This window comes from Rhinopithecus roxellana, chromosome 8, assembly GCF_007565055.1.
Source record: "Rhinopithecus roxellana isolate Shanxi Qingling chromosome 8, ASM756505v1, whole genome shotgun sequence".
Lineage (NCBI taxonomy): Eukaryota > Metazoa > Chordata > Mammalia > Primates > Cercopithecidae > Rhinopithecus > Rhinopithecus roxellana.
The window spans coordinates 119,866,782-119,879,552 of NC_044556.1; the positions used below are offsets into that span (position 1 = coordinate 119,866,782).

At 39.7% G+C, this 12,771-nt stretch overlaps 1 protein-coding gene across 7 annotated transcripts in view; it reads right to left on the reverse strand.

The window, feature by feature from the left end:
* Nucleotides 1-12,771, reverse strand: part of SCYL3 (SCY1 like pseudokinase 3) — a 58,643-nt gene that overhangs the window by 16,777 nt on the left and 29,095 nt on the right. For 6 of the 7 annotated variants that reach the window (XM_010361047.2, XM_010361038.2, XM_010361030.2 and 3 more), the window contains exons 9-13: nt 11,769-11,908; nt 9,997-10,181; nt 5,528-5,699; nt 1,971-2,132; nt 437-1,131 (exon numbers count right to left, since the gene is read on the reverse strand). In XM_010361047.2, coding sequence (XP_010359349.1) covers nt 437-1,131; nt 1,971-2,132; nt 5,528-5,699; nt 9,997-10,181; nt 11,769-11,908 — 1,354 coding nt within the window. The remainder of the gene's footprint in view (nt 1-436; nt 1,132-1,970; nt 2,133-5,527; nt 5,700-9,996; nt 10,182-11,768; nt 11,909-12,771) is intronic. The other variant, XM_010361065.2, reaches the window with a different exon arrangement.

Below are 12,771 nucleotides of genomic sequence, written 5' to 3' on the forward strand. Positions count from 1 at the left end.
AACACTACCTCGTACTAAGTAAAGAATTTAAAATTTATCTTTTGATGCCAGAAACACTACCTCGTACTAAGTAAAATAACTTAGAGCTCTAACAGAAAGCTGAAAAGTAGGATTACAAAACCACAGCACTGGAAAATAGCTTTGCAAAAACCATAAAATCAAGTAAAAATCAGTGTGGATGACACCATATCCTTATTTTAATCTTTTTTTCAAATAAAAAGGTTAAAATAGCTCATTAAACAAACAGCCTAAGCATTGCTACATTTTTCTGGGGAAGGAAAGATACCAATGACAGAAACTGATTTTGTTAATTTTGTGCTTGACTTGATGACTGGGAAAATGGCACGTTGCTTGTTATAAATGGGATACTGCAACTAGGACCTATGAGGGAAATCCTAAAGCTAGTAGCACAGTTTACTCCATAAAAAGTACTCACCTCAGTAATTTCTGCTGCAGCAAATTTTGAGGAAAACTGCATCACTGAGGAGACTTCATCCTTTTTAGGGACCATTTCTGTCCTCAGTTCAGGTAATACAAGAAAAGCAGCAGAAGGCTTAATTTCTGGGATCATATCAGCAAACCAATCCATCTCAGGATCTTTTACTGGCTTCTTTTTTACTTGAATGGTAAATTCCTCTCCTAAACCAAGTTCTGATGGAACCTTAAGGGGCCTTTCTTGTGATGACACTTTTGGCGGCGTGATTTGGTCTGGGTCATCCCCACTTTGTACAAGACTAGTCTTTTGGGGTAGGCTTGATTTCCAAGGCATAGACTCTTCAGTGAGTGGAAGCAAAGCAGGAATGGGCTTCTGCTCCCCTGAGGTAACAGATTTTGTAGCAGTGATTCCATCTCCTGGGTTTACGTTGGTAGCTAAGTTGCTGGGCTCGCAGTCATCCCAAGATGACTCCTCCATATCCAAAGTAGTGCACTGGGACTTGACAGCATCACATGGTTCTCTAGGCCAAATCTGTATGTTGACAGTTTGATTTTCAGGCTCCTCAGGCTCACTCCAGTCAGGCCACTCCTCAGACTTTTTAGAACTTGATGGGAAGTTTTCACTGTCCTCCAAAGTATTTTTTATATCCGAGAGTCCATTTATGGGAAATTTAATAGACTGAGAAAATGGATCGCCTGTAGGGAAAAGAATTATTCTCATAAAATACTGGTTAAGGGTAAGAACTACATTTAGGGGAAGGATAGCATTAAGGAAGTGTAAGTAGTATAGATCTAATTACTTGGAAATATCCATGCATACTAAGCAAAAGAGATCCCAGCAGAACATTACTCAAGATCAACGATGTAACATGTTGTTATCCAAATAATTATGTAATACTTATATTATTAACTCAGTGGAAGCATGTAAGTAATACCTAGCACATTCAATCCTTATTAAATATCTAAACATAGTATACTGACATAATTATCTATACATAAATATAGAAATGCTCTAAGCCAGGCAGTGTTATCCTTGGGATGTGAATTACATATGCCTGAAAAAGTCTTGCATGCTCAAATAAGTTTGCCTAACTCAACTTACTATCCTCACTTTAAGCAGATTTCCCTAAGTGTAGTAGTTAAGGCACTGAGAGATCCTGTGCAATGTGTTAATGACTTTGCTCTCATTTCCCCAAACTCATTTAACCACAGAACTCTTTTTCACAACACGCCCATTAACATCTTTCAAAACTATCATTCTTGGTACAATTTGGAAGATGCCACACTAAGGCATCAGAAGTCTTAAAGTATCAGTGCAAAAAAGAATTCAAGTAATGTCAACCTGCTTTTCTCACCAATTACAAAGAAGAGGTAAGTATATATCCACTAGTCTGGAGAAACAAGATGAGACCAACGCTGACTATATAATTACAAATAAATCAGTCTCAAAACTCCCAAAACACCCTTAAGCTTATTAGTCTCAGGAAAACATTCATCCAAGCAATGGAAAAACTATATAAATTTAATATTTCTACCTGTCTGTAAAAGAGTATAGTAGTAATCTCGCTGTATGTGCTTCTTGCTGTTGATGGGCATGCTGCCAGAAAAGAAACATTTAGGGAATATGCTAGAGAAGGGGTTCTCCAAGACTGGCGAGATCTGACTGTGCTTGCTGCAGACGACACGCATAGAAGAATCTGAAGGTAAATAAAAACTCCAAAACATGAAAGGGACAGTAAATTGCTTCTTGATCTATCACATGGTTGGTGGGCATAAGTTAAGTGAAATGGGTATATTTTAACACAGATAAAGGATAAAATGCAAGAGAGAGCATCTTCAAACATTTGAAGACATACACCCATTATGGAATGGACTGCCTGTCCCTAGAGGTGTTTAAGAACAGGCTGTGTCCACTCCATGTGGCGGTGATGAATAGAAAGGATCCAAGCATTATATAGATATAACCTTTGGGACACCTAGTTAAAAAATTACAGCCCTTCAAAACATGTTGGTGGCGATTTAAAACCAACTGATTCTACTTACTTTCCTTTTAAGAATAAAAGTTGAAGAGTATAAGCACAAGAATATGAATGTACTGAATACCACAAAACTATACACTTAGTAGTAGTTAAAATAATAAATTTAAGCTATGGACATTTAACACCAACTGGGGAAAGTTTCAAGAAATGTCCTTAACAGTTTACCAGAAAGTTCATAATAAAAATGGGCATTGGTCAAAATGATTCCATAAAATTCTGGCTTAAAAAAAAAGGATGTGGGGAATGGCCTGGGGTAAATTCTTACAATTAGGTCCCCAGCTCTCTTTAGCAGCACATCTCCCCTCCTCACCCCAGCCCTCTAAGGCCAGGCCTCTACAAGCCCTTCACTCTTATTTGTGCCACTGTCCTCCTTGAAGTCCTATCTAATGTCTTATCCGATGTCGTCTTCTCTGAACCATGTTCTCCACCTCTTTCAGGCAGACTTAATTTCCTATTTCCCTCTCATAGCTGAAAATGAGACCACAGACTCTATATCACCCTTTACAAGCTCTCTGCAGCCACGACACTGGTTTCATTAGCACCAAGGAAGAGGTGAACACTCTTCAAAACTTCAGGAAGCCAATGTTGCTTTAAAAATTCTTTAGCATCAAAATTAGAGAAAAGCCTATCTGATAACTCTTTTCTATTAAGTGTCTCCATGTTACCAACTATCAGTGAGAACTGGGTTAGAGATCCAGAATTACATAACAAGGTCATTGTCTTATTGAAGGCTATACAAAGGAGCAATGACATTGTTGATAAAAAATTCTTGTAAGACCAGAAATTACTGCTGCCTCCCAGGTAACATCCACTGGGAACATACCAGAAATAAGGACTTCCTGAAGTATCTAAAAGTCAACAGCTTTTTACCCCATAGGCCAAGAAAAGCCACAAGAAACTTAAACATCTAGTGTTAATAAGAATTGATGCAACCTTTTTGTAAGCTGACAGTATGTACTAAATTTAAAATATATCCTTTGGCCCAGCAAGTTTACTTCTGACATTCAGTGTCCGCAGACGCTTAAGTCTCTTAAAGAAAATGATGTAGTATTTAAATATAACCTATGCATATCATCCCATAATACTTTAAATCATTTCTGGGTTACTTATAATACCTTTTTTTTTTTTGTTTCTTTTCTGAGTATTTTTGATCCACAGTTGGTTGAATCTGCAGATGCAAACCTGCAAATATGGGGGACCAACTGGAAAGATACATGTATAAAGATATTCATTGCAGCACTGTTTATAGTGATTACAAATCCAGAAATGGATGCAGTATCCATGAATAAATAAATCACTGAATGAATTATGTTCAATGAAATATTAGGTAGCTTTCAAAGAGTAAGTTAGACTTCTATGTATTGGGAGACAGGTCCCTGATATGTTGTTACATGAAAACAAATTAAACAAGTTACAGATTTGTGCATGGCATTTTCTTACCATTTAAACAAAAATCCTACACAGTCTTGTGTCACTTAACAATGGGGATATGTACTGAGAAATGCATCTTAGGCGATTTTGTCCTTGTACAAACATCGTAGATGGTATAGCCTACTAACACCTAGGTTATAAACTGATACAGCATGTTACTGTACTGAGTACTGCAGGTAATTGTAACACAGTGGTAATTATTTGTGTATCTAAACATAGAAAAGGTACAATAAAAATATAATGATACATGGTACACCTGTATAGGGTATTTACTATGAATGGCATTTGTAGGACAAGAAGTTGCTGAGTTACCAGTGAATGAATACGAAGGCCTAGGACATTACTGTACACCATCATACGCTTTATAAACACTACACTTAGGCTGAACTAAGTTTATTTTTATTTATTAATTTTTTTGAGATGGAGTCTCGCTCTGTTGCCCAGGCTGGAGTGCAGTGGTACGATCTTGGCTCACTGCAAGCTCTGCCCCCCAGGTTCACGCCATTCTCCCATCTCAGCCTCCCGGGACTACTGGCACCCGCCACCAAGCCTGGCTAATGTTTTTGTATTTTTAGTAGAGACGGGGTTTCACCGTGTTAGCCAGGATGGTCTTGATCTCCTGACCTCGTGATCTGCCCGCCTCAGCCTCCCAAAGTGCTGGGATTACAGGTGTGAGCCACCACGCCTGGCCAGGCTACACTAAGTTTAAAAAATTTCTTCAATAGTCTTAGCTTACTATAACTTTATAAACTTTTTAATGTTTTTAACTGTTTGACTCTTTTGTAATAACACTATGCTTAAAACATATTGTACAACTGTACCAAAATATTTTCTTTATATCCTTATTCTGTAAGCTTTTTCTGTTTTTAAAATTATTTACTTATTTTTACTTTGAAACTTTTTTGTTAAAAGCTAAGACACAATCACACACATTAGCCTAGGCCTACACAGGGTCAAGATAATCAATTTCACTGTCTTTGACCTCCCCAGCTGTCATGTCCTCTGATAAAAATGCCGCCTTCTGGAATATCTCCTGAAGGACCCCCTGGAGGCTGTTTCACAGTTAAACTCTTTTTTTTTTTTAAATCAGAAGGAATACACTAATGATTAAAAGTATAGTAAATATATAAATCAGTTACATAGTCATTTGTTATCATTACCAAGTATTATGCACTGCACATAACTGTATGCACTATACTTTTATGACTGGCAGCACACTAGGTTTGTTTACACCAGCATCACCACAAACACATGAGTAATGCATTCCACTACAGCTACAACATCAACTGCCAATAGCAATTTTTCAGCTCCATTATAATGTCATGAGACCACCGTGGTGTAGACAGTCGGTCATTTACGAGGTCCTTCACTGACCAAAAGATCCTTATGTGGTACACAACTCTATGCATGTGTAAACATATATTTGTGTCTTTTTGCAAGCTTAAAAAAAAATGAAAGGATTTCCACTGAAAAGCCCCCCCAGAAGTTCAGAAAGGGAAATTAACTTTTTATTTATACTTCTTTATATCATTTGACCGAGTATGACCCTCCTACATTACTTCTATAATATTAAAAATCTAAAAAGAAATACACAAAAAGCTAGACTTTTTAATAATTCTTACCTTCTAGAGAAAGGTCAATATTTTTAGTAAAACTTGGGGCAGTGCGTTTGAAGATCTTGGTTCGTTCTCCTCCCACAACCACCTCTGGTCCAAGTAGGGAGACCAGCACTGCTAGGCTATGCAGAGTAATTGCCACAATGGAATCGCTAGTATCACGCAGGCCCAGCAAAACCTAGGAGTAAATGAGGTAATAAGGGTTGACAACCACAATACCTATCTCTTTCTTCCCCTGTAAATGAGCATTTGGGCTGCAAACAGATTGTGCTTATTCAGATAAACTACATTATCTTAGATATGTGTTCCAGGTCAGTGGCTCTCAAAACTACCTGTGGTAAAAGACCAGTATCTTCCCCTCCCAATCCATCATAGACTTACCATTTGTAAAAAGTACAATCAAAACAAAATTAAAAAGACATATGTTGGGGACATAAAAATACTGTCAAATTGCTACAAAAGGTTTTAAATGTTAAGTCTTCATATCTGTACTCACATCACAGAACTGTAATAAACAGTTCACATACTGGCAGTGTTTTGCAGAGCACACTCAGAACTCGTCTAGGGCACTAACAGTTATGTTCCTGTCCATGCTCCTCTTTTCAGCTCTTTTCAAGGGTAGGACCTTAAAACTTCCTTTGTAAATGATGCATGTAACACCTGTCCCAAACTGAGCCCATCACAATCTCTTGTCCAGTAATATAAACTAGAATTTATATTTTCAGTTTATATAGGTTTACTTAAAATGAGGACACTGTGCCAGGTAGTGACACGTGCCTGTAGCCCCAGCTACTCAGAAGGCTGAGGCAGGTGGATCACTTGAGCCCAGGAGTTCTGGGCGGTAGTGTGCTACGCCCCTTGGGTGTCCTGCACTAAATTCAGCATCAATATGGTGATCTCCCAGGAGCTGGGGACCACCAGGTTGCCTAAAGAGGGGTGAACCAGCCCAGGTTGGAAATGGAGCAGGTCAAAGCTTCTGGGCTGATCAGTAGTGGGATCATGCCTGTGAATAGCCACTACACTCTAGCTTGGGCAACACACACCCCATCTCTAGAATTTTTTTTTTTTTTTTTTTAATGAGGACAGAAAACTTGGAAGTTATGGGACAACCGTGTTTGGCCATGTGCACACCAAAACAAGGAAAGCTGGTCTTGAGAGAGTCAAAAGTCAAATGCAGAGAGAAGAAAGGAATTAAAAACGTATGGCTGTAAGCCCCAGCTGCACTTGATTTCCATCTAAGGTAGTCTAACATTTATTAAATTTTTTTGTTTTGCTTTAGCTGGTTTAAAATGAGTTTCAGTTACTTGCAACCAAAAACACCTTAGAAGACAGTAACATACAGATACCAGGCAAGTACTGCTCTGCAGAGAAGGAAGGAAATGACCTTCAAAGCATCTGCACCAGCCAGACACAAGGCCAGGGTAACTGGCCTGCCTAGTGGAAGCAGCAGGGTGTGATAGGTATCAGGAATCTTTGGTTTTGGTCTTAGCTCTGCTAGTAATTCTCGATGTGACTTGACCAATTGGTCTTTTTATTTTTCTGGCCTAGTTTCCTCATTTATATAGTAAGATCAAAGGTTTCAAACAGGATTCAAAAGATAATTATTAGGACCAATGCCAACAGATCAGGCACTTTCTGTACATGTAAACTAAAGCTTGTTTCTTTTACATATTAGAGTTCTACCCACTGAATATGATAATCATAAAACAATCCCCCAAGCCAAAAATCGGTCATCCTCAACACGTCTTCCATCTAATGAGAAACTGCGTACTACCCCTTCTGTGTCCCTCTCCTATATCCACTGTCACACTTTCCCTAGCCTTTGTTGTCTCTTAGCTAAACTATTCTAACAGCTTCCTAGCTTATCTCCCTTTCTGTGTTCTCTCTTCCACACTGCTACCAAAGTGAACTTTCTAGCACACACAAATTGGCCCACTCTTCTTTAGGGGAAGCAGTTTCCTAAGTATTGAGAGCTTTCATTGCCTTCCACATGCTCAACATTTACTCTCTGATCTCAGTCCAGTTCTGAGACCTATGATGACACCTCCATGTCAGAGTTCCTGCTTCATTCCTCTTCTAAATTTCCAGACACAACTACATACTGGGTAAGAATTACTGCTACAGATGTAAATACAAAGTGCTATGTTGTAGTTAGTACAACATAGTGACTTTAAAGTCAGCCCCCTGTGAAACACACCTCCAGTATCCATGCCCTTGAGTAAACCCATCCCACAATGAGCCTGGGCTGACTTGCAACTCTAGCCGAGAGAATGAGGCAAAAAGACTGTCAGTTCACAACCTACACTTTTAAGAAGGCTTCTTTTGCCTTTTTTTCTTGAGACTGGCCATCCATTTAAGAACTCCACCTACCTTGCTAGAGAAATCATGTGTGTGGGGAAAAGAAAGATCAGACTGTTACTGTGTCTGTGTAGAAAGAAGTAGACGTAAGAGACTCCATTTTGTTTTGTATTTGAGATGCTTTTAATCTGTGACCCTACCCCCAACCTTGTCCTTGCAAGAGACATGTGCTGTGGTGACTCAAGGTTTAAAGGATTTTGGGCTGTGCAGGGTGTGCTTTGTTAAACAAGTGCCTGAAGGCAGTATGCTTGTGAAAAGTCATCACCTTTCTCTTAATCTCAAGTACCCAGGGACACATACACTGCCAAAGGTCGCAGGGACCTCTGCCTAGGAAAGCTAGGTATTGTCCAAGGCTTCTCCCGGAGGACTAGTGTAAGAGGGAAGAAGGCCTCTTGGCGGTTGAGATAGCGAAAAGCATCTGTCTCCTGCCTGTCCCTGGGCAATGGAACATCTCGGTGTAAAACCTGATTGTATGTTCTGTTTACTGAGAAAGGAGAAAACCGCCTTAGGGCGAAAGGTGGGACATGCTAGCGCAAAGCTGCTCTTAATGCACTAAAAGGGTTTATGGAGATGTTTACATATGCATATCAAGGCACAGCACTTTTCCTTAAACTTATGTCACAGAGATCTTTATTCATATGTCTTACTGCTGACCTTCTCCCTACCATGATCCTATTATCCTGTCACTTCCCTTTTTCTAAGATGGTAAAGATAATTATCAATAAATACTAAGGGAACTCAGAGACCGGTGCCGGCGTGGGTCCCCTGTATGCTGAGTGCGCCAGTCCCCTGGGCCCACTTTTTCTTTCTCTTTGTCTCTGTGTCTCGTTTCTTTTCTCAAGTCTCTCATTCCACCTAACGAGAAACGCCCACAGGTGTGGAGAGGCAGGCCACCCCTTCATATGTGGAAATGTCACTTTGGGGGACAGAAGCCCCCAGGCTCCCCGAAAATTCATGGAGAGAAAGGCCCAGCCTCACAGCCACCCCTTCCAAGATACCAAGGAGCCATTTTGCATGTGTCAACCCTTGTCGGGCCCCAGATGACTGAAGCCTCGGCTGGTATGTGGAACAGAACCTTCAGCTGAGTCCAGTCAATCCAAAGAATCATGAGAATAAAATGATTGTTGTTTTAAGGCACTAAGTTTTGGGGTAGTTACACGGCAACGATGACTGAAACATGTCCCACTTACGAGCTCCTTGAAAGCAGAGAGAATGTTAATCTATCTCACAGGAAAATTATTTGAAAGACACCATGTGATTGTAGTCTTTTAAAACAATTTTTTTAAAACCTCATACGAGGTTGAATAGTGTCCCTCCAAAATTCATGTCCATGCAGAATGTGACCTTTATACTGGGTTAGGGTAGGCCATAAATTTGATGACTGTTGTCTTTCTAAGGCCATGTAAAGACAGACAGACAAGGAGGTAGGAAGGCCACGTGACAACAGAGGCAGAGGTTGGAATGATATAGACAGAAGCCAAATATCAAGGATTGCTGGGAGCTACGAGAAGCTTGTAAGGAGTCCCTTTCACATCCTACAGCCTTCAGAGGAAGCAGGGTCCTGGTGACACCCTGGTTCTAGACTTCTGGCCTCCAGAACTAAGAATAAATTTCTATTGCTTTAAGCCATGCAGTTTGTGATAATTTGTTATGGCAGCCTAAGAAACTAATACAAACCTTTCATTAGTTTCACTAACGAAACACTTCAGTGGGCAAATCATAATAAAGTTCCCTAGTGGCTGATAACAACAGGCTAAAAGCCACTAATACAAATCATCTCATGTTCCTCTCTGTTCTAATTTAATTACTTTATAATAATTATGGATAATTACATTTTATGTTCACAAAGCACTCCATATATTATTGTTATTCATTTACCCTCCTGAAATTAGCAAACAATTATAGTTTTTCCCAGGTTAAGGCCAAATATGTCGGTTTAATCGATTTGCCTGTGTGAATGGAATGGAAATGCAATTTTAATTTCAGCACTTTGTATTCCACAGACTGCTGCCTCAAGGCTTTGTAAGCTATTATCTGAATACTTCCAAACCTCCTCCATTCTTTCAGCACTCTTTCCTCAGGTTCTGTGACTACCCCATGCAAACTGGGCCTCTGACCTGTGGCAAGATGACTTTCTTCAGCTGCTCCTGAGTGAAGTGCTCCACGTAGGCCTCGATGTGAGACAGCAGAACCATCCGCACATGCTCTTCGTGAACTTCGAACAACTGGAGAAGCACGGGGATCACCCGTGACTGGAACAGGGCTGGTGAGAGCAAGCAAGGAGTTTCTCCCTGCGCATGATCTACCCGAAAAATCAAAGGTTACAGATGAAAAAGCAAATTTTCATTTCAGTGAAGAGTATTAAGCATAATTCATGCACTGAGCCCAAAAGTACACATATTCTAAGTACTCTTCTAAATTTATTTTATGTTATTTTTTTTGAGATGGAGTCTCACTCTGTCACCCAGGCTGGAGTGCACGGGTGCAATCTCGGCTCACTGCAAACTCCCGCTCCCAGGTTCAAGCAGTTCTCCTGCCTCAGCCTCCCGAGTAGCTGGGATTACAGGCACCTGCCACCACAGGCTAATTTTTGTATTTTTAGTAGAGATGGGGTTTCACCATATTGGCCAGGCTGGTCTCAAACTGCTGACCTAGTGATCCGCCTGCCTCGGCGTCCCAAAGTGCTGGGATTACAGGCATGAGCCACCATGCCCGGTCAGCCAGTACTCTTCTAAATTCTAATGCTCTAAACCAAAGGAAAGTTCTTTTCTTGACCCAAAATTACTTAACGCTTAATTATGTTAACTACACTTATCTGTAGAGTTTTTGAAATACTAGAGATCATACTTAGTATAAAACAAAGCTGGTATTTTAATAGAATTCTGAGTAACTTTTTATAAATTTATGTTGAATCAGTGAGGAATTTCATACACTAGATTTGTGACATACTGATATTGTTGTAGTTGTGTTTGCAAAACCAGGTGTTAAATGCTACAGTGGGACTTTGATGCTGGATAGTCCTCTTTTTCCAATATTTATGGTAGTGGTTATCAGGCAGGTATGCATTGAGAATTATTTGGGAACTTTTAAAAAATATGTATACCTATGTCCTGGCTCTGTTCTAGAACCAATTTGGATCAAGCAAAGAGGCAAATTTTTAAAAAGCAACATAGGTGAATCAGAGGCACACCCCTATGTAAGACCTACTGAGGAATAGGATGTAAGAGCTATAAAGAAAAATTTGTGGCTAAAGAGAATGATATCAAAGTAGAGATATAAGGAAATTCTAAACTGTAACAAAGCTTTGTTGGACTGAGATCCCTTTAAGAAAATAAATTCTGAAAGCAGGATTCTACGAAACTTAAAATTCTAGTGTTATATTAATACTATATTCTCTAATCTGTTGTGTTATCATCTATAGTGCTATAAAATTGTAAAATTCCAAAGCAATAACCTCATTTCACATTCGGAAAAAAAAACCCTGAAGTCCCAAGAAGTAAAATGATCTCTGTGCTTTTCACTGAAAATAGAAAATAAATGGGTTGGTCTTGGTAAGGTAGGAGGTACAGGCCTAAATGATTCATGATAAATGTAAAAGTTCTTTGAAGATGCATGCCTTACCTTAAAACTTCACATGTATATTTCAGATTCTAGTCAGATGTAACACTTATTATAGTAAATTGGACTCTCTAGGAAGATGCTTCATTTATCCTGTGGACTGTGGTACCCAGGTTTGAAAATTAAAGTTATCACATCAGGGGCCAACAACTGTTCTCTGTTTTTAGAACCAAACATTAACTACACCACACAGTAATCTCATCCTGCTCAAATATGGACTAATAATCACCAAACTCCTTAACTAGCAACAACACTTTGAAAAAGCATTCACCTTTTTTGGGGCCAAGCAGATGAGGAAGAAAACTCTTAACAGCCACTGGCTCTGCAAACACCAACTGATTAAGCAGAAGAGGCACCAACCTTGAAGCTATCAATTCCTCTGACAAGCAGCTGACTCTGTCCAGCAGAAATCTGAGGACAAAAAGGGAAAGCCCAGGAAACTGGTCATGACACTGTATCAGCTTACTTGTACAGTTTAGCCTACACACAGCTTCTCTCTCACTTCTATCAAAGTGATGCATTTTGAAATGGAGATAGAGAAGGTGAACAGAATGGTCCCCAAGTACTTAAGAAAAATGCATGGCTGGGTGCAGCGGCTCACACCTATAATCCCAGAACCTTAGGTGGCCAAGGCGGGCAGATCACTTGAGGTCAGGAGTTTGAGACCAGCTTGGCCAACATGGTGAAACCCCATCTCTACTAATAAAGTACAAAAATTAGCCAGGCGTGGTGGCAGATGCCTATAATCCCAACTACTCGGGGCTGAGGCATGGGAGGCTGAGGTTCAATCACCTGAAGCTGGGAGGCAGAGGTTGCAGTGAGCTGAGATCACACCACTGCACTCCAGCCTGGGTGACAGTGAGATTCTGTCTCAAAAAACAAACAAACAAAAAAAAACAGGAAGTGTGAGGCAAAGCCAGCTAGTCAGCATACCTCCAATTCACACCAGGAAATGTTTCCACCAAATTATCCCCTTACTAACAGCCAAAGTGCCCTCCTTTTTACCCTAATAAGACAGGCTTTCTAGATAATAAAAGACACTTTCTCAAATTTAAACAATGTAGAAAGTTTCCATAACTAACAAATTATAGGCTTTTGTCACTATCCCCATAAATTAAAACAACATATATAAAAGCACTTTGTTAAAAAATACAGATATTAGGTATTAATGGTAATATTACTCCATTATACAATCACCCTTAGCAGATATCCTTGCCTCCTACTTCATTAGGAAACAGGTCACATGCATTATCACGTTCAAACCCCTACACCAC